The sequence below is a fragment of the Salvia splendens genome, chromosome 12 (genome assembly GCF_004379255.2).
Source record: "Salvia splendens isolate huo1 chromosome 12, SspV2, whole genome shotgun sequence".
Classification (NCBI taxonomy): domain Eukaryota; kingdom Viridiplantae; phylum Streptophyta; class Magnoliopsida; order Lamiales; family Lamiaceae; genus Salvia; species Salvia splendens.
In genome coordinates, this window is record NC_056043.1 from 6,664,142 (window position 1) to 6,683,339 (window position 19,198).

The 19,198-nt window shown below is 35.0% G+C and overlaps 3 protein-coding genes across 3 annotated transcripts; all 3 read left to right on the forward strand.

Annotated features, from left to right (window-relative positions):
- Nucleotides 1–628: 628 nt before the first annotated feature.
- Nucleotides 629–5,769, forward strand: LOC121758255 (novel plant SNARE 11-like). Its single transcript, XM_042153666.1, has 10 exons — nucleotides 629–980; nucleotides 1,113–1,205; nucleotides 2,246–2,339; nucleotides 2,436–2,473; nucleotides 2,897–2,985; nucleotides 3,765–3,844; nucleotides 4,327–4,383; nucleotides 4,476–4,568; nucleotides 4,729–4,803; nucleotides 5,363–5,769. The coding sequence occupies exons 1-10, from the start codon at nucleotides 919–921 to the stop codon at nucleotides 5,450–5,452; spliced, it is 771 nt and encodes a 256-aa protein (XP_042009600.1). The 5' UTR covers nucleotides 629–918; the 3' UTR covers nucleotides 5,453–5,769.
- Nucleotides 5,770–7,574: 1,805 nt separating this feature from the next.
- On the forward strand, nucleotides 7,575–12,392 carry LOC121758256 (novel plant SNARE 11-like). The gene is made up of 10 exons (XM_042153667.1): nucleotides 7,575–7,967; nucleotides 8,100–8,192; nucleotides 9,192–9,285; nucleotides 9,385–9,422; nucleotides 9,546–9,634; nucleotides 10,421–10,500; nucleotides 10,981–11,037; nucleotides 11,139–11,231; nucleotides 11,319–11,393; nucleotides 11,985–12,392. Exons 1-10 carry the CDS (start codon nucleotides 7,906–7,908, stop codon nucleotides 12,072–12,074), a joined length of 771 nt encoding a protein of 256 aa, XP_042009601.1. The 5' UTR covers nucleotides 7,575–7,905; the 3' UTR covers nucleotides 12,075–12,392.
- A 2,784-nt stretch (nucleotides 12,393–15,176) lies between these two features.
- On the forward strand, nucleotides 15,177–18,491 carry LOC121758254 (probable serine/threonine-protein kinase PBL19). The gene is made up of 5 exons (XM_042153665.1): nucleotides 15,177–15,832; nucleotides 16,351–16,611; nucleotides 16,971–17,093; nucleotides 17,631–18,107; nucleotides 18,192–18,491. The coding sequence occupies exons 1-5, from the start codon at nucleotides 15,479–15,481 to the stop codon at nucleotides 18,201–18,203; spliced, it is 1,227 nt and encodes a 408-aa protein (XP_042009599.1). The 5' UTR covers nucleotides 15,177–15,478; the 3' UTR covers nucleotides 18,204–18,491.
- The last annotated feature ends 707 nt before the right edge of the window (nucleotides 18,492–19,198 follow it).

Consider the following 19,198-nt stretch of genomic DNA (forward strand, 5'->3'; position numbering starts at 1 on the left):
TTACATTACCGTTTCATTAAGGTAAATATGCTTAAAAATTAATACTTATTTAGGAAAAATAGGTTGAGTTGTTACCTCATAATTTCTTATTCTGGCCAATCAAATGAATTTGGAGAGATAGGGAGGAGAGGATGGTCCATTAATATATTTTATGAGAGGAATAATAAGAAAAGAAGTATAAAAAAGAGAAAAACTCAAAAAATCCTTATTACGAAAAATCCGCACGCCCCGATCCCATTTTCAGAAAGATCAGCGAATTTAATCCCAAATTTCGAAAGGCCAGCGAATTGAGACCCATATTCCGAAATTTCTCATAGTGGACACCCTTATTATCCCTAAATATTATGCATTTAAGTGTGCTCTTTTCAAGATTATATTAAAATCTTAATTTTCTATCATGACAAAAATTTGTTTTTGAGACACTCCTATAATCTAACCAATTTAAAATTTTAATTATTCGAATATCTAATCGAAAATTCAAACATAGGCCGAATCGGACAGGAAATCTAAATTAAGTAAATCGTGACAGTAATCTCTTTCCCTCCATTGGCAAAATGGGATTAATATATGCATATGTAAAATAGTTTACACATTATTGATTGATTATTTTTGGATGATTTTTTAAGGTTAAACAATGGCAGAAATATTTGTCAATCATGAGAGTTGAGACCGCCAGCTCATAGCAGAGGCTGTCTCTCTCTCATCCTCCCCCAAAATTTCCAGTCAGATCCATCCAACACCCACATTGCTCCAAATTCCAACTCTTCCACCGTTGATGCGGCTGTTTTGATCCATCTTGACGTTGTTGAATTTTTGATCGGACTTATAATTAATTTTAACGGCTATTTTTGCGGTGGACTTTTGTCTTTGATTTGAACATCCCCGACTCGCAATCCTGTTATTGACTCCCTGCAAAAGATGGTGAGCGAAGAGCTCGCTGAGATCGATGGCCAGATTCAAGATATATTTCGAGCTCTATCGTAAGCTTTCGTTTTCAGTTAATTTTCCCCTTTCTGATTGATTTTCTGAAAGGGTGATTGCTAGAAGGTAAATAGATGTTGAACCTTTTATTGCCATTCGATGTATTGATTATTATTGATTGCATTGTGAAGGAATGGATTCCAAAAATTGGAGAAAATTAAGGACTCCACCCGGCGAAGCCGGCAGCTGGAGGAGCTTACCGATAAGATGCGCGAATGTAAGAGGTAATGGATTGGAAGATGTTTGCTTTTCTTCTTGTTGACTTGAGTTGATATGTGAGCTTTCGACTTAGCTTTTCGCAGGAAAGTGCCTTGCTTAATTGCAATTACAGGTTGGTGGTTTGAGTTTAATATTGAATTTCGTGTGGTGAATGGATGGATGTGTTTTGAATTAGGTGCTCAGATTGTGCATGGTAAGATAGTGTAACTGGTGGTGATCCACTTTATGAATGTGCATTGCTATTTGCTTGGAAGATATATGCCAGGATTCAATTAGAGAGTTCTAATATGCTTGTTGTTTTTACTTGAGTCGGTTGGGACCATTGGGTGTTGAATCTTGTTTATGGGGTAGAATCGATTGCAGTGGTTTCTTATCTTCACCGTGGATCTGATGGAGAAGGTTGAGTCGTTGACACCAATAGTCCAACACTAAGATGTAGAAGATATTGATCAACTTTTGGGTTTTTCAACTGTTAAGAAAACAAGAGATGCTTGATGTATCACTAATATAAGCCAGTGGAAAATCAAATAACGGTGTTAAAAGTGCTCTTACACATTTCATTAATCTAAGGTGATTTAAATATGACTTCAAAGAAGCATTAGCACAGGCTTACGGTTGAAAATGTGTTTATGTTCAGAGCCGTATAGTTTTTTTGCTTGATGTGGTAAAGTTTTGTTGAGCCCGTAGAAAATTGAACTACCGAGTAAAAAATTTCTTTGTACATTAAGGTTGAACAGTTTTGCTGGTAAACTTTATAGAGGTATGGTGGTGTAATCCTGTACAGGTTATCATGTAAAAGAAAAAGTAGTTTTAACTTTGAACTAACGTAACCATTTGGGAAGCCACTTAACTGTCCTTTTTTTTTACCTAGAAAACTAATTACTTAGTTTGATATACCGACCCCAACATATCTCTCTCTCACACACTGACACACGCACACTGACACACACACAAAAAATACCCAGAGATCCAGGGAAATATGCTTGTACATATATATACATGTCGAGAATCCATAAGTCTGAAATGGTTTTTCTTGCTACCTCAGGCTTATTAAAGACTATGACCGAGAACTCAAGGACTCAGACTACAAAAATGACCCTAGCACAAACAAGATGCTTAATGAGAAAAAGCAATCAATGGTGAGTTCTACTTTCTGAAACCTTTATTTTTCTCTAGATCCTAGAGGCCACTTTTCTTTTACTTAAATCTCTGAAGTTCCCTGCCTTATCTTGCAGATCAAAGAGTTGAACTCATATGTAGCTCTCAAGAAACAGTAAGTTCCTTCAGGATAATCGGAATTGGACGATGACACATTTCATATGTTATTCTAAGCTTCTAACTCAACTCAACTCACTGTTGTTTAGCAATAATAAATTTTTATCATCATGGCTTTCAAGGCAGTAAATTACTGACATAATTCCTATAGTATTTTTAGCATATTTACTTTTGTTAAGCTCATCAACTTGTTTCTTTTCTAGACAATGATGATAAGTAATGATATGAGAGAGTATTGATTAGTAAATTAAATCTTATAGAAATTACTACAACAAACAATGTTCAACCTATGAACAATTATCCTCCCTAGAGTGATTCAAATAAAGCAACATGAGATAGTTGTCTTGAAGGCATGATGACATTGAGTAAAACAGACGTATGGACTTGTAATTTTAACAGTTTTTCTTTTACAATGTCGTAGGTATTCAAGTAGTCTTGAAAATAAGCGAGTGGATCTCTTCGAAGGCCCGAGTGAAGGGTTTGCAGAAGATAATGTGTTGCTTGCTTCAAGTAAGAACCATCCATCCAATGCTTGATAGACCATTCATGTTTGAAAATATTTCCAGTGATCCTAGAATCAATTGACAGAAAAGGGGAATTATAGTGATTCCCACTTGCAATTTGGTCTGGTTCAGTTATTTCTAGATGGATAAGAATACTCCAAGGAGTGAGTAGCAAACGCTATGAGATCCTGTGGGAGATCAAAACTATTGGGATATAAATGATATATTATGATATTATTGTCAAGTGTCAATATTTTGTTATCCTTCACTATGAATATATCGCTTTGATTGCAATGCATAAAAAGTAAGGGTAAAAAGAGTACTCTCTGGGCATATATGGCCTGTTTTCAGCTTGTTGAAAATGATCTGCCTCAAGGAAGAAACTCGGAGCCAATCACTAAAGAACCTAATAACCCAACTCCTAAGTAGTAGTACTAATTACTTGAAGATTTTTTTTTTAATTGTGAGCTTGATGATGAATCATCTTGTGATTTCTTCACTTTCTTTTTATCTTTCTATCCTTTCTCATTCTCTATTTTCCTAAACATTGTTTGGTAGCTAAGGTGTATTTTATCCACCAAGAAGCTGTATTAGAACTTTTGGCTTCTCTGTAATAAGGATAGTTCTGTCTAGCTAAGGTGTATTTTATCCACCTCATTTGGATTCTTATGTTTAAGAATCTGGACACAGTTTACACTGGCAGAAACAATTCAATGCATTTATCCATTTATTTTCCTTCTAGCTAATCTATATGACTAAGACGAATGTGAATTTTTTGTATTGCAGATATGACAAATCAGCAGCTTCTGGATCATGGAAATAATATGATGGATGAGACTGATCAAGCAATTGACAGAGCTCAAAAGGTCTATAAATTAGAATGCCCAATTGCATTTCAAGATTCTTTTATTATCTATGATGATTCATAATTTCTCCTGCTATATGATCTATGAAATCAAAATTTCCTTTTACTAGTTCTGACAACAATAATAAGTGGAGGTCTGCATCTTGCCATTTAGACACATTTTAGTTTGATGTTGTACTGTCTATTCCTGGTTTTTTCTTGTATAGCTAGTAAGTTGTAACATCTGAAAGGTTGGTTTGAATATTAGCAACTTTGTTTCATGTCTCTGCATCACTCTGTAAATAAGAAAAAGCTTCTCATTTTGATCCTCCTTCCGAAAGATCAGTGATACGAAAAAATCTTACTAGCTGCTAAGGCATTCTTATATCACTATTCATTGTCTGCTACTTACTTTTAATTGGATCAACATGTGGTAAATTTAGTATCCGCTAGAAGTTTGATTCATAAATCCCTAATAAGATCCATGCTCTTCTTCTTTTTTAGGTTGTTCATGAGACCATTAATGTGGGAACAGAGACTTCTGCCGCACTCAAAGCTCAGGTGTGTTTTGGATCGAGAAGAGGTCATTTTTCCAGGAAATATCTTATACCTGACTGTTGCCTATAAGATTTTGCATCTTGTGTTATTTTCAGACTGAACAGATGAGTAGAATTGTGAATGAGCTGGACTCCATCCATTTTTCAATTAAGAAGGCCTCTAAGCTAGTAAAGGAAATTGGTAGACAGGTAAATATCTTAAATGAACACCAGTCTGCTTTAATATGTCTTAACTCTTTTCATTATACAAGATAAACTAATTTGGTTTCTTATTTAGGTTGCAACTGATCACTGCTCTGCTTTGATTCTTTTCATTATACAAGTTAAACTAATTTGGTTTTTTATTTAGGTTGCAACTGATCGGTGTATCATGGCTCTCCTATTCCTTATTGTTGTTGGTGTCATAGCTGTCATTATAGTAAAGGTCAGATACCTGTTTGCTTTTCATTATTTTTTATTTGGCTTACAATTAAAAAGCTCGATTTTTCTGACCATTGGACACATGTTATTGTGAAAATTGCCTGTTTGAAACCTTTGTTCTTTGACCTGTAATAGGTAGAGCCAAGAGTATATTGGCGTCTACTGTTTATATATGATTTTTTGTCATGAATATATTCCCTGAATAATGGACTTTTTTATCCGACCAACATGTTGTTTTGTAAGTCAGTTGCACTGAATCTACAAACCTACTATGTTATATTGTACCAAATTTTGCATTCAACAGATATCGCAAATTCACGGTATATGGTTCTACAAGTGACCTATAGGTTCAGTGCAAGTCGCTTATAGATGCTAATTTTTTCGAACCACATCCCTGAATAACATGGGTAACATTTTTAACATGTCTTCTTATCGAGTTGTTTATGTTTGCTTAGAATTTGTATGAGCAATGCAGTCTGATATGGTTTCCTTTTTTTAGCGGTGTGTTATGATTTTGTATGTGGTGGAGCTTTTCTAAGATGTTGGTGTGGCTGAACTTTCAGATTGTGAACCCAAATAACAAAGATATTCGAGATATACCGGGATTAGCTCCTCCTGCACCTGCTCGGAGACTTCTATGGATTTCTGATTGATGAATGCAGAATCTCATGGCTACCGTATATCGACTATCTGGAGTTTGAATGGACGAAATTTGATTGGCTAGGTAGCTGATGGGTCGAGCTCATCAAAGTCAGGGTTCGACGGATAGATCAATTGATATGAGTGTGATCTTCTTCTGTTCATCAATCGCATATTTTTTAGGAGGCGGCTACCATAATTTTCAACAACATATTTATACCTTGTATCTTCTCAAAGAGTTGATTCTTTTACATTTGGATGAGGAATATTGGGTGTATATGCGGCTGGCATTCTTTAATCTTTATATATGTATTTGTCATGTGTTTTGTTAGATGATGATGATGAATCGATTGTCGAAACAATACCATCTATACTACCTTTCACTTTGATGGATGGTCACCACTCTCAAGTACTCTAGCAGCAAAGTTACCAAACGAAATTAACGACAGGGTGTTAAATTGATTATAATTAACACTCCATATTTTTACTTTCATTAAAAAATGAATTTCCTTTTTTTTGCAATTTCACGTACTACATAGTTCGAAAATGACAGTAAAAGAATGGGTTAGAAACTTAATCAAAAGAGTAGTATCTTTAGGATGAAATCTATTAGAATGAATACTGCGTATTTTTACCTTTGTGGATAGAACTACTCTTTGCTTAGGCCAAATGATTATTAAGAAAGGTTGGCATTAGTATATATGTATAATATTGTTAGTATTTTATGTTGTAGTATTTCGTTTCGAATCATGACAAAATAAATCAAATCAATATCTTACATCTCTACATACGCACACTTTTTTATTGAAAGGCCAGAGTATGTTTACCGTGTCTCCATTTTTTGTCAAATTATTTTGCTTGGCTCTTCAATTAAATAGGAGAGAATGTGATCAAATACAAACTCTAAATATTGTATAAACTTCAAATTATGATCTGAGCTGTTAGAAAATATCAACAGATGATAAAATAATATCAACAAAAAATGTCAACACAACGTCAATGATTAATGCTGTATTGAAATTGTGTTAACATCAAAATCTTGAAATTTTACATTGTGGTGACATTGTGCTGAAGTTGTGTTGAAAAGTTTGGAGTTTGTACAATATATGAGTTTGTATTTTATCACTACCCTAGATAGGAGTACCAATTTAATTAACACAAGAAAATTTAATTAAATAATGAAGTCCATAAAATAAATATTCAATCAAAGAACCCCCCTAAATTAAAATACAATAGTATATGAACCTAATGAAAAAAAATGTAAAAAGTTATAATGGAACAAATGTATTAGTACATAAATCTAATGAAACAAAAAAAATTGTAGAAGGACTTAATAAAGTAAAATATATTAATATAAGGACATCTAGTAGTTTTAAAATTGATATACATAAAATTATGGATTGCTAAAATGCTAGACTTGACATAAGCATCTCCAATGGCGGACGTCCGGTCGGACATCCGTGACGGGCGATCGGGACGTCCGCCATTGTGGCGTGGCAAGTCGGATACGGACGTCCCATAAGGACGTCGGATGTCCTCGGACTTGTAGGCGACGGGCGGGCGGACGTCCGCCATTGTGGCGTGGGTCGGACGTCCAGTATTTAATTTTTTTAATTATGTAATTTTTTTTTTCTTTTTTTATGTAATTTTTTTTAATGAAGCATTCACAATTTTCCCGTATTTCGTGTCAAAATTATAATTCCGTTACGTTTATAAATAATTGTGATTTTTTTATTGTGGGAAGTCCTAGTGGGAAGGGCGATGGGAAGGGCGGATTGTGAAGGGGATGTCCTAGTGAGGTGGCAGTGGGATGAGAAGTCCTAGTGACGTGGCAGGAGGTGTTTTTGGGAAGTCCTAGTGGATGTCCGAATGAGACATCCGTAAGATGCTCTAAGAATTTGGATCAATAATAAGGGATACATTTGCAATTTTTTAAATAGAACTTAAATATATTTATGCCATTATTATCACTAAATATGCATTTATGTATGCTCTTTTCAAGATAATATGAATCTTAAGCGATTAAATTTTTTAATTATTTGAATCTGTAATCGAAATTTCAAACGTAGCCAGATAAACAGTACTAGTACCTGTTTTCCTCCGTTGCAAAGCAATAAATAGAGTCTAGAATAGTTACTGTTGTTTGATTATTTTTGGATGATTTTATTTTTTAAGGTTAAACAATGACAGAAATGTTTGAAAATCATGAGAGTTGAGACCGCCAGCTCATAGCAGAGGCCGTCTCTCTCGCATCCTCCCCCAAAATTTCCAATCAGATCCATCCAACACCCACATTGCTCCAAATTCCAACTCTTCCACCGTTGATGCGGCTGTTTTGATCCATCTTGACGTTGTTGAATTTTTGATCCGACTGATAATTATTTTTAACGGCTATTTTTGCGGTGGAATTTTGTCTTTGATTTGAACATCTCCGACTCGCAATCCTGTTATTGACTCCCTGCAAAAGATGGTGAGCGAAGAGCTCGCTGAGATCGATGGCCAGATTCAAGATATATTTCGAGCTCTATCGTAAGCTTTCGTTTTCAGTTAATTTTCCCCTTTCTGATTGATTTTCTGAAAGGGTGATTGCTAGAAGGTAAATAGATGTTGAACCTTTTATTGCCATTCGATGTATTGATTATGATTGATTGCATTGTGAAGGAATGGATTCCAAAAATTGGAGAAAATTAAGGACTCCACCCGGCGAAGCCGGCAGCTGGAGGAGCTTACCGATAAGATGCGCGAATGTAAGAGGTAATGGATTGGACGATGCATGCTTTTCTTCTTGTTGACTTTGAGTGAGCTTTCATGCTTTGCTAAATTGTAATTACAAGTAGGTGGTTTGAGTTTAGTGTTTGATTTTTTTGTGTGGTAAATGGATGATGTCTTTTGAAATACTATGTGTTTAGATTGTGGATGGTGGTGATCCACTTTCTGAATGTGCATTGCTTGGAAGATATATGCCTAATATGCTTCTTGTTATCACTTGAGTTGGTTAGGTATTGAATCTTGTTTATGGGGTAGAATCGATTGCAGTGGTTTCTTATCTTCCCCGTGTACGATGAACAGGGCTGAGTCATTGACACCAATACTAAGATATAGATCAACTCAGGGGGTTTTCAACTGTTAATAAAACAAGAGATTTTGATTTATCACTAATATAAGCCTGTGGAAAATCAAATGATAGTGTTAAAAGTGCTGTTACACGTTTCATTAATGTAAGGTGATTTAAATATGACTTCAAAGAAGCATTAACACAGGCTTATGGTAAATGTGTCTATGTTGACAGCGGTATAGTTTTTCTGCTTGACGTGGTAAAGTTTTGTTGAGCCTGTAGAAAATTGAACTACTGAGTAAAAATTCCTTTGTACATTAAGGTTAAACAATCTTGCTGGCAGAGTTTAATCGTTTATAGAAGCATGATGTAATCTTGTATAGGTTATCATGTATAAGATAAAGTAGTTTTAACTTTTAACTAACATAACTTTGGGAAGCCATTTAACTGTCTTTTAGTTTACCTAGAAAATTAGTTACTTAGTTTGATATACCAACCCTAACATATCTCTTTCTCTCTCTCACACACTCACACACGGTCACACGCACACTCACAAACACAAAAAATACCCAGACATGTCCACCTGCACACCCACACACACATGTCCATGTGCACATCCAGGGTCCAGGGAAATATGCTTGTACATATACACATGTTGAGAAACCATAAGTCTGAATTGAATTTTCTTGCTACCTCAGGCTTATTAAAGACTATGACCGAGAACTCAAGGACTCAGACTACAAAAATGACCCTAGCACAAACAAGATGCTTAATGAGAAAAAACAATCAATGGTGAGTTCTACTCTCTGGAACCTTTATTTTTCTGTAGTTCCTAGAGGCCACTTTTCTTTTGCTTAAAATATCTCTGAAGTTCCCTGCCTTACCTTGCAGATCAAACAGTTGAACTCATATGTCGCTCTCAAGAAACAGTAAGTTCCTTCAGGATAATCAGAATTGGACGATGGCACATTTCATATGTTATTCTAAGACAATTGAGTACAACAGACGTAAGGACTTGTAATTTTAACCGTTTTTCTTTTACAATGCTGTAGGTATTCAAGTAGTCTTGAACATAAGCGAGTGGATCTCTTCGAGGGCCCGGGTGAAGGGTTTGCAGAAGATAATGTCTTGCTTGCTTCAAGTAAGAACCATCCATCAGATGCTTGATAGACAATCCATGCTTGAAAATATTTCCAATGATCCTAGAATTAATTGACAAGAAAAGGGGAATTATAGTGATTCACACTTGCAATTTTGTCGGGTTCAGTTATTTCTAGATGGATAAGGATACTCCAAGGAGGGAGTAGCAAACACTATGAGATCCTGAGGGAAAACAAAATTATTAGGTTATAAATGATATATTATGATATTATTGTCAACTTTTTGTTATCCTTCACTATGAATATATCGCTTTGATCCAATGCATAAAAGTAAGGGTAAAAAGAGTGTCTCTGGGCATGTATGGCCTGTTCTCAGCTGGTTGAAAATGATCTGCCTCAAGGAAGAAACTCGGAGCCAATCACTAAAGAGCCAAATAATCAATCTCCTACTAATTACTTTAAATTTTTTTTTGAATTATGAGCTTGATGATGAATCATCTTGTGATTTCTTCACTTTCTTTTTATCTTTCTATCCTTTCTTCTTTATCATTCTCCATTTTACTAAACATTGTTTAGTAGCTAAAGTGTTCATTTTACCCTTCAAGAAGCTGTAGTGTAGAACTTCTCGCTGCTCTGTAATAAGGATAATTCTATTCTGGTCTCGTGGTTATTCATGGTGGCATAGAACACAACCTCGTGCGGATTCTTATGTTTAAAATCTGGACACAGTTTACACTGGCAGAAACAATTCAATGCATTTTTATCCATTTATTTTCCTTCTAGCAAATCTATATGACTAAGATGAATGTGGATTTTTTGTATTGCAGATATGACAAATCAACAGCTTCTGGATCATGGAAATAATATGATGGATGAGACTGATCAAGCAATTGACAGAGCTCAAAAGGTCTATAAATTGGAATGCACAATTGCATTTCAAGATTCTTTTATTATGTATGCTGATTCATGACTTCTCTTGCTATATGATCTGTGAGGTCAAAAATTTCTTTTACTAGTACTGACAACAATAATAAATGGAGGTTGGCATCTTGCCATTTAGACACGTTTTAATTTGAAGTGGTACTGTCTATATCCTGTTTTTTTCTTGTATGGCTAGTAAGCTGTAACATCTGAAAAGTTAGTTTTAATATCAACACCTTTGTTTCATGTCTCTTCATAACTCTAAGAATAAGTAAAGCTTCACATTTAGATCCTCCTTCTGAAAGATCAGTGATAGAAAAAAATCTCGCTACGTGCTAAGGCATTCATATATCAGTATTCATTGTCTGCTACTTACTTTTAATTAGATCATATGAGGTGAATTTGTATCCACTAAAAGTTTGAATCATAAATCCCTAATACGATCCATTTTCTTCTTCTTTTTTAGGTTGTTCATGAGACCATTAATGTGGGGACAGAGACATCTGCCGCACTCAAAGCTCAGGTGTGTTTTGCATCAAGAAGAGTGAAAAGGTTCACTTTTCTAGGAAAAATCTTATACCTGACAGTTGCCTATAAGTTTTTGCATCTTTTGTTATTTTTCAGACTGAACAGATGAGCAGAATCGTGAATGAGCTGGACTCCATCCATTTTTCAATTAAGAAGGCCTCTAAGCTAGTAAAGGAAATTGGTAGGCAGGTGAATATCTTAAATGAACACCGTTCTGCTTTGATACGTCTAACTCTTTTCATTATACAAGTTCAAATAATTTGGTTTCTTATTTAGGTTGCAACTGATCGGTGTATCATGGCTCTCCTTTTCCTTATTGTTGTTGGTGTCATAGCTGTCATTATAGTGAAGGTCAGATACCTGTTTGCTTTTCCTTTTTGTATTTGTCTTACAATTAAATGGCTCGATATTTCTTACCATTGGACACATGTTATTGTGGAAAATTGCCTGTTGAAAATTTTCTTCTTTGACCTACAATTGGTAGAGCCAAGATCATATAGGCATCTACTGTTTATATACGATTTTTTTGTCATGAATATATTTATTCTCTGGAAAACGACGGACTTCGAGACTTCTAGTTTTATCCAACCAACATGTTTTGTAAGTCACTTGCGCTGTATCTACAAACCTACGCTATATACTGTACCAAATTTTGCACTTAACAGATATTGCAAATTCACGATATAGGGTTCTAACAAGTGACCTATAGGTTCAGTTCAAGTCGCTTATAGATGCTAATTAGGTTTGTACCACATCCATAAATACGATGTGTAGTTTGAAGTACATCCCTGAATAACATGGGTAACATTTGTAACATGTTTTATTGACTTGTTTATGTTTGCTTATAAGTTGTATGAGCAATGCAGTTCTTTTTGAGTGGTGTATTATGATTATGTATGTGATGGAGCTTTTTCTAAGATGGTGGTGTGGCTGAATTTTCAGATTGTGAACCCAAATAACAAAGATATTCGAGATATACCAGGATTAGCTCCTCCTGTACCTGCTCGGAGACTTCTATGGATTTCTGATTGATGAATGCAGAATCTCGTGGCTACCAAATATCAACTATATTGGAGTTTGAATGGACGAAATTTGATTGGCTTGGTAGCCGAGAGGTCGAGTTCATCAAAGTCAGGGCTGGACAGATATATCAATTGATATAAGCGTGATCTTCTTCTATCCATCAATCACGTATTTTTAAGGAGGCGGCTACCATAATTTTCAACAACATATTTCTACCTTGTATCTTCTCAAAGAGTTGATTCTTTTACATTTGGATGAGGAATATTGGGTGTATATGCGGCTGGCATTCTTTAATCTTTATATATGTATTTGTCATGTGTTTTGTTAGATGATGAATCGAGTATTGAAACAACACCATCTCTATGAAAGAGTACTAGTGAGTTGTGACTGAAGTCCAACTTTCAAAGTCTATTTTGGTCTCCTGTGAGGGCTACTTGCAAGTTTCGATCCATAAACACGACAAATGCCCGTTGACGACAAATGCCCGTTGCATCAACGATATAGAGCCCGAGGCACAAGACAAGCTCAATGTTTGATTAGGAAATCTAGTGAATTCCCTCCAAATCCATCAATTTTATAAAGCCTAAATTCAGGTTAAACAACATTTGATCTGGATGCAATGCCCCTCCTCAAATATCATTTGTGGATCAAGTTGAAAAGACGAATTAGTAGTAATTTTAAATACATTAGATTTCCCTAAAAAAATAAATTCCTTTATGCAATTTTACTTGCATAGTATGAAAATGATAAAAGAATAGGTTAAAAACTTAATCAAAAGAATAGTATCTTCACGATGAAATTGATTAGAACTAATACTCCATACTTTTACTTGAGGATAGAATTACGGTTTGCTTAAGCAAAATAATTGTTAAGAGATGTTGGCAGCAGTATATGTGTATAATATTGTTAGTATTTTGTAGTATTTCTGTTCGAATCAAGATTAAAAAATTTCAATCCATTATCCTACATGTCTACATACAATTTTTATTGAAAGGCCAGAATATGTTTATCGTCTCCAATTTTTGTCAAGTTATTTTGCCCGACTCTTCAATTGAATTGGAGTACCTAAACTCACAAGAATCACATGGCTAGTAAAATTTAATTATTTAATTTAATCTCCCATCATTAAGGAACAATTACTCCTCCTTGAATGTGATGTAATCTACAAGTAATAAATAATAAAATTATGATGTAGTCTATGCACATCCCATCCCCACACTTTTTTATTGTATATAGAAAGACTTAATCAGCAATCAAGCTTAACGACTAAAATGGTCAAACTTAATAAACTGAGGGACCTCGAGTATTAAGCATTTCAACATATTGGTCAAGCTCAAAAGTATCAATAATCTCAAATTTCAAATTTCAAATTGAGGGATTGTAGAAGGAAACCGATTTCCAATTATTATTATTATTATCAGAAAATGACTATAAAGATTCAAGTTCAAAGTGAGGGGAGAAAGGAATAATCATATTCCAATTATTTGAATGTGTACTCAGAAATTAACCACAAGAGTTCCAGTGGGTAATAGCATTCTTAATTTGTTTGGATTCACGTGTTGTATTATTTTGTCTTTTTTACGTATATTATGTATTAAACTAGTTAAATAGGTATTTTAAGATTTTATTTATATAATTTCAATTATATCACGTTCAACTAGTGATACTATATATTATTATTTTTTGAGGTGGGGGGGGGGGACTAAATGAACTCTAAATCTCTACATTATAGTATTTTAACATCTTGGATTATTAGAAAAAACATAAATAAAGTGAATATACTACTATTCAACAATGAAGACGGTGGGTAGTTGAATGAAAGATGATGATAAAGAGGCATTGAATATTTGAGAGACGGAAGTAAATAGAATTGACCAAAGACCAAGAAACATATTCAGTCTAACAACAATGGTTTGGGCACGGCTTTCTTCTTCACTTCTATCCTTTTCACGTCCATAATAATTTAATTCCTTAACACAACTTTTTTTTTTATTTCGCTTTAGTTTAGTTTTATGATAGATAATAATGATGTATCATACACGTTGCTAATTTTTATTAAATGCAAATAAAATCATCACATTGCAACTTCAACATCCCTAACAAATTCATACTCAACCATGCATTATTTATGAATTCATAAATTAGTTCAATGACATGCGTAAGTGTGTGACATATTATAATTGCGGATTTAAATACAAAATACTCCATATATTACTCCATGTAATTTTGAATTATACTCGATATTTTTTAGACGAAACATTTTTTCTAGTCCGTGAACTTTGCTAAGATATCAATTTTGGTATTTGACATTTTCAAAATCTTTTCAGATTCATTAACTTCAATGTAATATCTTTTAAGCTATTTTTTTTTACTATTTCAAACGGTGGCGAAAATACTCTCAAGTTCATGAAGGGGATTTCAGTGTATTTTTTTCTCTCTTCTTTAATTTTATTTATCTCTCTTTTTTTTTGCCTCTTTATTAAAAGAGATAAGGATAAAATGGCAAAGAAAAGATAAAAACATAAGGAAGAGGGGGAAAAAAATTAAGAGAGATAAATTAAAATATTTTAATAAAGAAAAGATAATAAATATATTGAAATGCTCTTTATGGGCTTGAGGGTATTTTCGTCAAACAAAGCTTGAAATAGTGAAAAAGTAGCTCAAATGATATTACATCGAAGTTAATGGACCTTAAAAGATATTTTCAAATATTACGAATCAAAACTGATACCTTAGTTCACGGTCCAAAAAAAATTTTCCCTGTATTTTTAAATCATATCTGTATTAAATAAAAACAAAATAATAGTACTCCATGTGATAATATCAAAATTAATAAATAAAATTATCATCCTTGAAGAAAAATTACCAAAAAAAAAACTAAAATAATGTCAGAGTCCAGCTCTTCGAATGAATTAAAACTATATTAACTTTGTTAATTACCAATATTTATAAGGTACTACATTTCACGATAACTGAAATATTTTTCGACAAGAAGATAAAAAAATTATATTAATAAGAAAAAAAGTGTTAATTGTTACTAGGAAATTAGAAATGAAAAAACAAGTATAAACCGCAGTTCGAAACAGATAGCATTTCAACTATTCATTTGACTAGTCCATTTACACGCTTTCTCTCTCTCTCTCCCTACGCTTGTCTTCTCCAGTTGCTTTTACCTCTCACATACGTTTCTTTTGCCACTGCATTTCTTTCAAGTTCTGATTTTCTTCTCAGCCATCAATTCACTCATCTAATAAGCCTGTTTTATTTTCTACATGCGGAATTGTCACCATTTTGATCGGAAAACCAGAGCTATTCTTTTACCTTTTTTTGTTTCCCACTCTTCAATCCAACCTTCATCATCTTCTACACTTCTCTCCGATTTTCAGAGCTGACTTGGTTGTCATCGCAAAATCATGAGTTGTTTCAACATAATCAAACGTAAGTGCAAAAGAGGCGGGAATTCCGCGCCTGAATTAGGCGCCACCAACAATTCAGGCGCAAGCACTAATCGCGCGCCTAAATCTACTGGTTCTCTGCCGTCTCCCTCCGCTCGGAGTATACCGGAAATGTACAGAGAGAGGGAGGGGAGCCTGAGGGTTTTCTCTCTCTCGGAGCTCAGAGAAGCAACCAATAATTTCAATAGACTGCTTAAGATCGGAGAGGGTGGGTTCGGGAGCGTGTACAAGGGCTCGATCAAGCCCGCGGATGGAGGCGACGGCCCTCCCATCATTGTTGCCATCAAGAAGCTCAACACGCAGGGCATGCAGGTATTATTCTCATATGCTGCTCAACTCTGCTTCTCGCAAATTAGGCATTGTAGCCTTGAAAAGAGTTTGATATACAACTAACTATTGATCATTCTGGAGCTTAGTTTATTGTTGTGAGTGAATTTTAATCGTCTTTATTTACCAGAAATCATCAACTAGATCAGCTAGATGATATATAAATATATACATGCCACATTGTAACAAAACTTATCGATACTCTTCAACCCTTAGTTCCTGAGAATATTGATATTCCCTCAACTGGAAAGATAGAACTTGCTATGACATCTGCAGAATGTAGGAATGGAGGGTTAGTGATGAGACCTGTCTATAATCTCCCGAAACGCTCGAGCTCGACATCTCTTTAGTATTATGAATGAATTCGACTCTGTTAGTATGATAGAATAGACTAGAGAAAAGTACCACTTCATGTTGTATGGATTTTAGGCGTGAACTATGTGAATATCAAACTCAAACTTAAGCTTTATTTAGCTGATATTCTGTTTTCATCTGGCTTATAGGGCCATAAGCAATGGATTGCAGAGGTACAATTCCTTGGAGTGCTAGATCACCCCAATCTAGTCAAGCTTTTGGGATATTGTGCAGTGGATGGCGAAAGAGGCATCCAACGTCTGTTGGTTTATGAGTACATGCAAAATAAAAGCTTGGAAGACCACCTTTTTAGTAAGTCTGTGCCAACGATTCCTTGGATAAGGCGACTAAGCATTATCCTTGGAGCTGCTCAAGGAATGGCGTATCTGCACGAAGGTTTGGAAGTCCAGGTACATATTTGGAGAGAATACAGGGTTTGTAGAAGCTTTTGTAGGCAAGACGTGTTTATTGAACTTGAGTTACTTGAATCTATATAATCCTGAAGATATTTAACTTCAATCTTATAGTGTTTCTATAAGATTCTAGTGTAGCACAGCCATCATAAGCTGTGTCATTGTATAATAAATACTCTTTGGGATTCTTATGTCATGATAAAAACACAAAATGTACTCAAATGTTAGACATAGGAGTAGATCACTTGGTGAGGCAGACATGCATTAACAGGGTGTCTACCGTCCATGTATACTATGTCTCACATTTTGTTTTCATCGGACTATTTCTTAGTTTATTTTTACGCGTACATGTATAGGTGATTTATCGAGATTTCAAATCATCTAATGTTCTACTGGACACGGACTTCAATCCCAGACTTTCTGACTTCGGTCTAGCAAGAGAAGGCCCTACAGGAAACCGAACTCATGTCTCTACTGCAGTAAGTGGATTTGCTTAATAATTGAATAGTAGATTATGATACTGCTTTTTTAGAAACTATTAAAAACCATTGATTTTAAAGACTTCCTTGCTTGAGGGGTAAATTCAATCTCAATGTTGTAGTTTGAAAGCGTTGTTCTGTTTCTTTTTATCATGGGACATGGAAAAGTTTGATATTGTCAAAGAGTTTATTTATATTTATGTTAGATAGAACATATCTTGTAATGACTCTGTGTTCTCTATTAAGTGAAGCAATATAATGACATAATATGTTTCTCTCCAATACGGTATATATTATCTCTTTAATGTTATTCTACAGATACATTAAGGAAATTCGTAGATTGCTGAGTCATTTTCCACTTTTCTACTAGATATTTGCCTTTTAATTCTATTGTGGCTACAGTTATCAATACTGTATGCTTACGCCTGACATACTTAGTGCTTCAGTTGCAGAAGCCATATACCCGAAGTTAATTTAGCGTACATGTCTTTTCTCATTAGATCTCGTGTTTCTTGATTTTACCTCCTTCGATGTTAGCCTGTAGGCACACGTGGATATGCTGCTCCAGAATATGTTGAGACCGGCCATTTGTCAGTCAAGAGCGATATATGGAGCTTTGGAGTTGTCCTGTATGAGATACTCGCAGGGCGACGGACCTTGGACAGAAACCTCCCATCAGCAGAACAGAAACTACTAGGATGGGTGAAACAGTTCCCTGTGGATGGTAAGAGGTTTAGCATGATCATGGATCCACGTCTCCAAAACCAATATTCCCTACCCACTGCGAGAAGAGTAGCAAAATTAGCTGATAGCTGCTTGAACAAGAATCCAAAAGATCGGCCAAGTATGAGTCAAGTAGTGGAGATCTTGAAGCAAGCACTGGAAGAATCCCAAAGGAGTTCTTCAGTTCCAACAGACTCCCCTTCACCTTTACCTACTCCGTCTGCCCTGAAAAAGCCATTCAAAAGAAGCGGAGATGCTGGTACTTCCAGACAGGTGCCTCAAATGGCTAAGGTAAGTCATTCTTGATTTGATTAAGCTAAAGAAATTGCAGTATATGTCCTCGAAACTTAAATCACCTCTGATTTCTCCTGACAGGCTAAAGGTTGATTCATGGATATTTTGATGCAAAATACATAATGAAGAGCATTTGTTTTCTTGCATGTATGTAGAGGTTTAGTCAGTCTCCGTCGAAGTTGAGGGGTTCTACTAGTAAATACGACAGAATCTGCCAGTCTGTGCGGCTACAATTTGCATTCATTTTTGTTGCTCATATAATAGAAGAGTGTTATTATTAGAAAGTGGGAAGAGAAGAGTTAAGCTCATTCTTGTAGCAACTACGTCTTTGATTGATTGTAAGTAGATTCATTAGTATTTATTTATTTTATTGCCCTGCAACTCTACTCTCTTGCTCCTTGTCACCCATATTGGTACATATTTTCTTACAGTTGGCGAATAAGTGATTTCTTTTTAGATGTACACTTTACTGAAGATGATTTTAACCATCTGCTAAGTTGCTAGCTGAGAGAACCACCCTCTATCATGATTTCGGACCGTTAACTAAGTTCCATCTTATTGTCAAAGTCGTCAACTTTGCACATGCATCCTTTTTCGTATAAGTGTGGAAACGAAAGAGAAGCCGCACTATAGCTCCCTTGCAGTGTAAGAGGAAAGGTGGTATGACAAGAAGTATTATTGGTACTCAACGAAAACATTGCACACAAGCAAGGAGCTCGACTGAGTGCCAAACTGAATTGCAGAAAAAAAAGAAACAACTTGACAGTGTTGATCCTCCTAGGCACGTTCCTACTCAATACTCGCTGACCACCCATCTCTCAAACCTCAAGAGGGCATAAAAATTATACATCTAAACCTAATTCTACTCGATAGATGATAAACTAGAATAATGAAGTGAAAAACTTGAATACAACTAATCTATTCCTCATAATCTTGGACCACTTGTGTGTTGTAATGCACCACGTTCCTTCACCCTTCACCCATTGCTTAGCTACTGAATTCTGTTGATAGTAAAATTGGGTTGCAGAAACAGTGCATGCTTGTTTTTTATTAGTTCAATGGATACCTCAAATTCTGAAGACCACTCT

Bases quoted from the DNA above. Each gene is read 5' to 3' on its own strand.
- LOC121758254 (XM_042153665.1), top strand. From the start codon at position 15,479: ATGAGTTGTTTCAACATAATCAAACGTAAGTGCAAAAGAGGCGGGAAT. The intron at 15,833-16,350 runs GTATTATTCTCA...TCTGGCTTATAG, and splicing joins TCAACACGCAGGGCATGCAG to GGCCATAAGCAATGGATTGC. The intron at 16,612-16,970 runs GTACATATTTGG...GTACATGTATAG, and splicing joins ACGAAGGTTTGGAAGTCCAG to GTGATTTATCGAGATTTCAA.
- LOC121758256 (XM_042153667.1), top strand. From the start codon at position 7,906: ATGGTGAGCGAAGAGCTCGCTGAGATCGATGGCCAGATTCAAGATATA. The intron at 9,286-9,384 runs GTGAGTTCTACT...CTTACCTTGCAG, and splicing joins ATGAGAAAAAACAATCAATG to ATCAAACAGTTGAACTCATA. The intron at 11,394-11,984 runs GTCAGATACCTG...CTGAATTTTCAG, and splicing joins TAGCTGTCATTATAGTGAAG to ATTGTGAACCCAAATAACAA.
- LOC121758255 (XM_042153666.1), top strand. From the start codon at position 919: ATGGTGAGCGAAGAGCTCGCTGAGATCGATGGCCAGATTCAAGATATA. The intron at 2,340-2,435 runs GTGAGTTCTACT...CTTATCTTGCAG, and splicing joins ATGAGAAAAAGCAATCAATG to ATCAAAGAGTTGAACTCATA. The intron at 2,986-3,764 runs GTAAGAACCATC...TTTGTATTGCAG, and splicing joins TAATGTGTTGCTTGCTTCAA to ATATGACAAATCAGCAGCTT.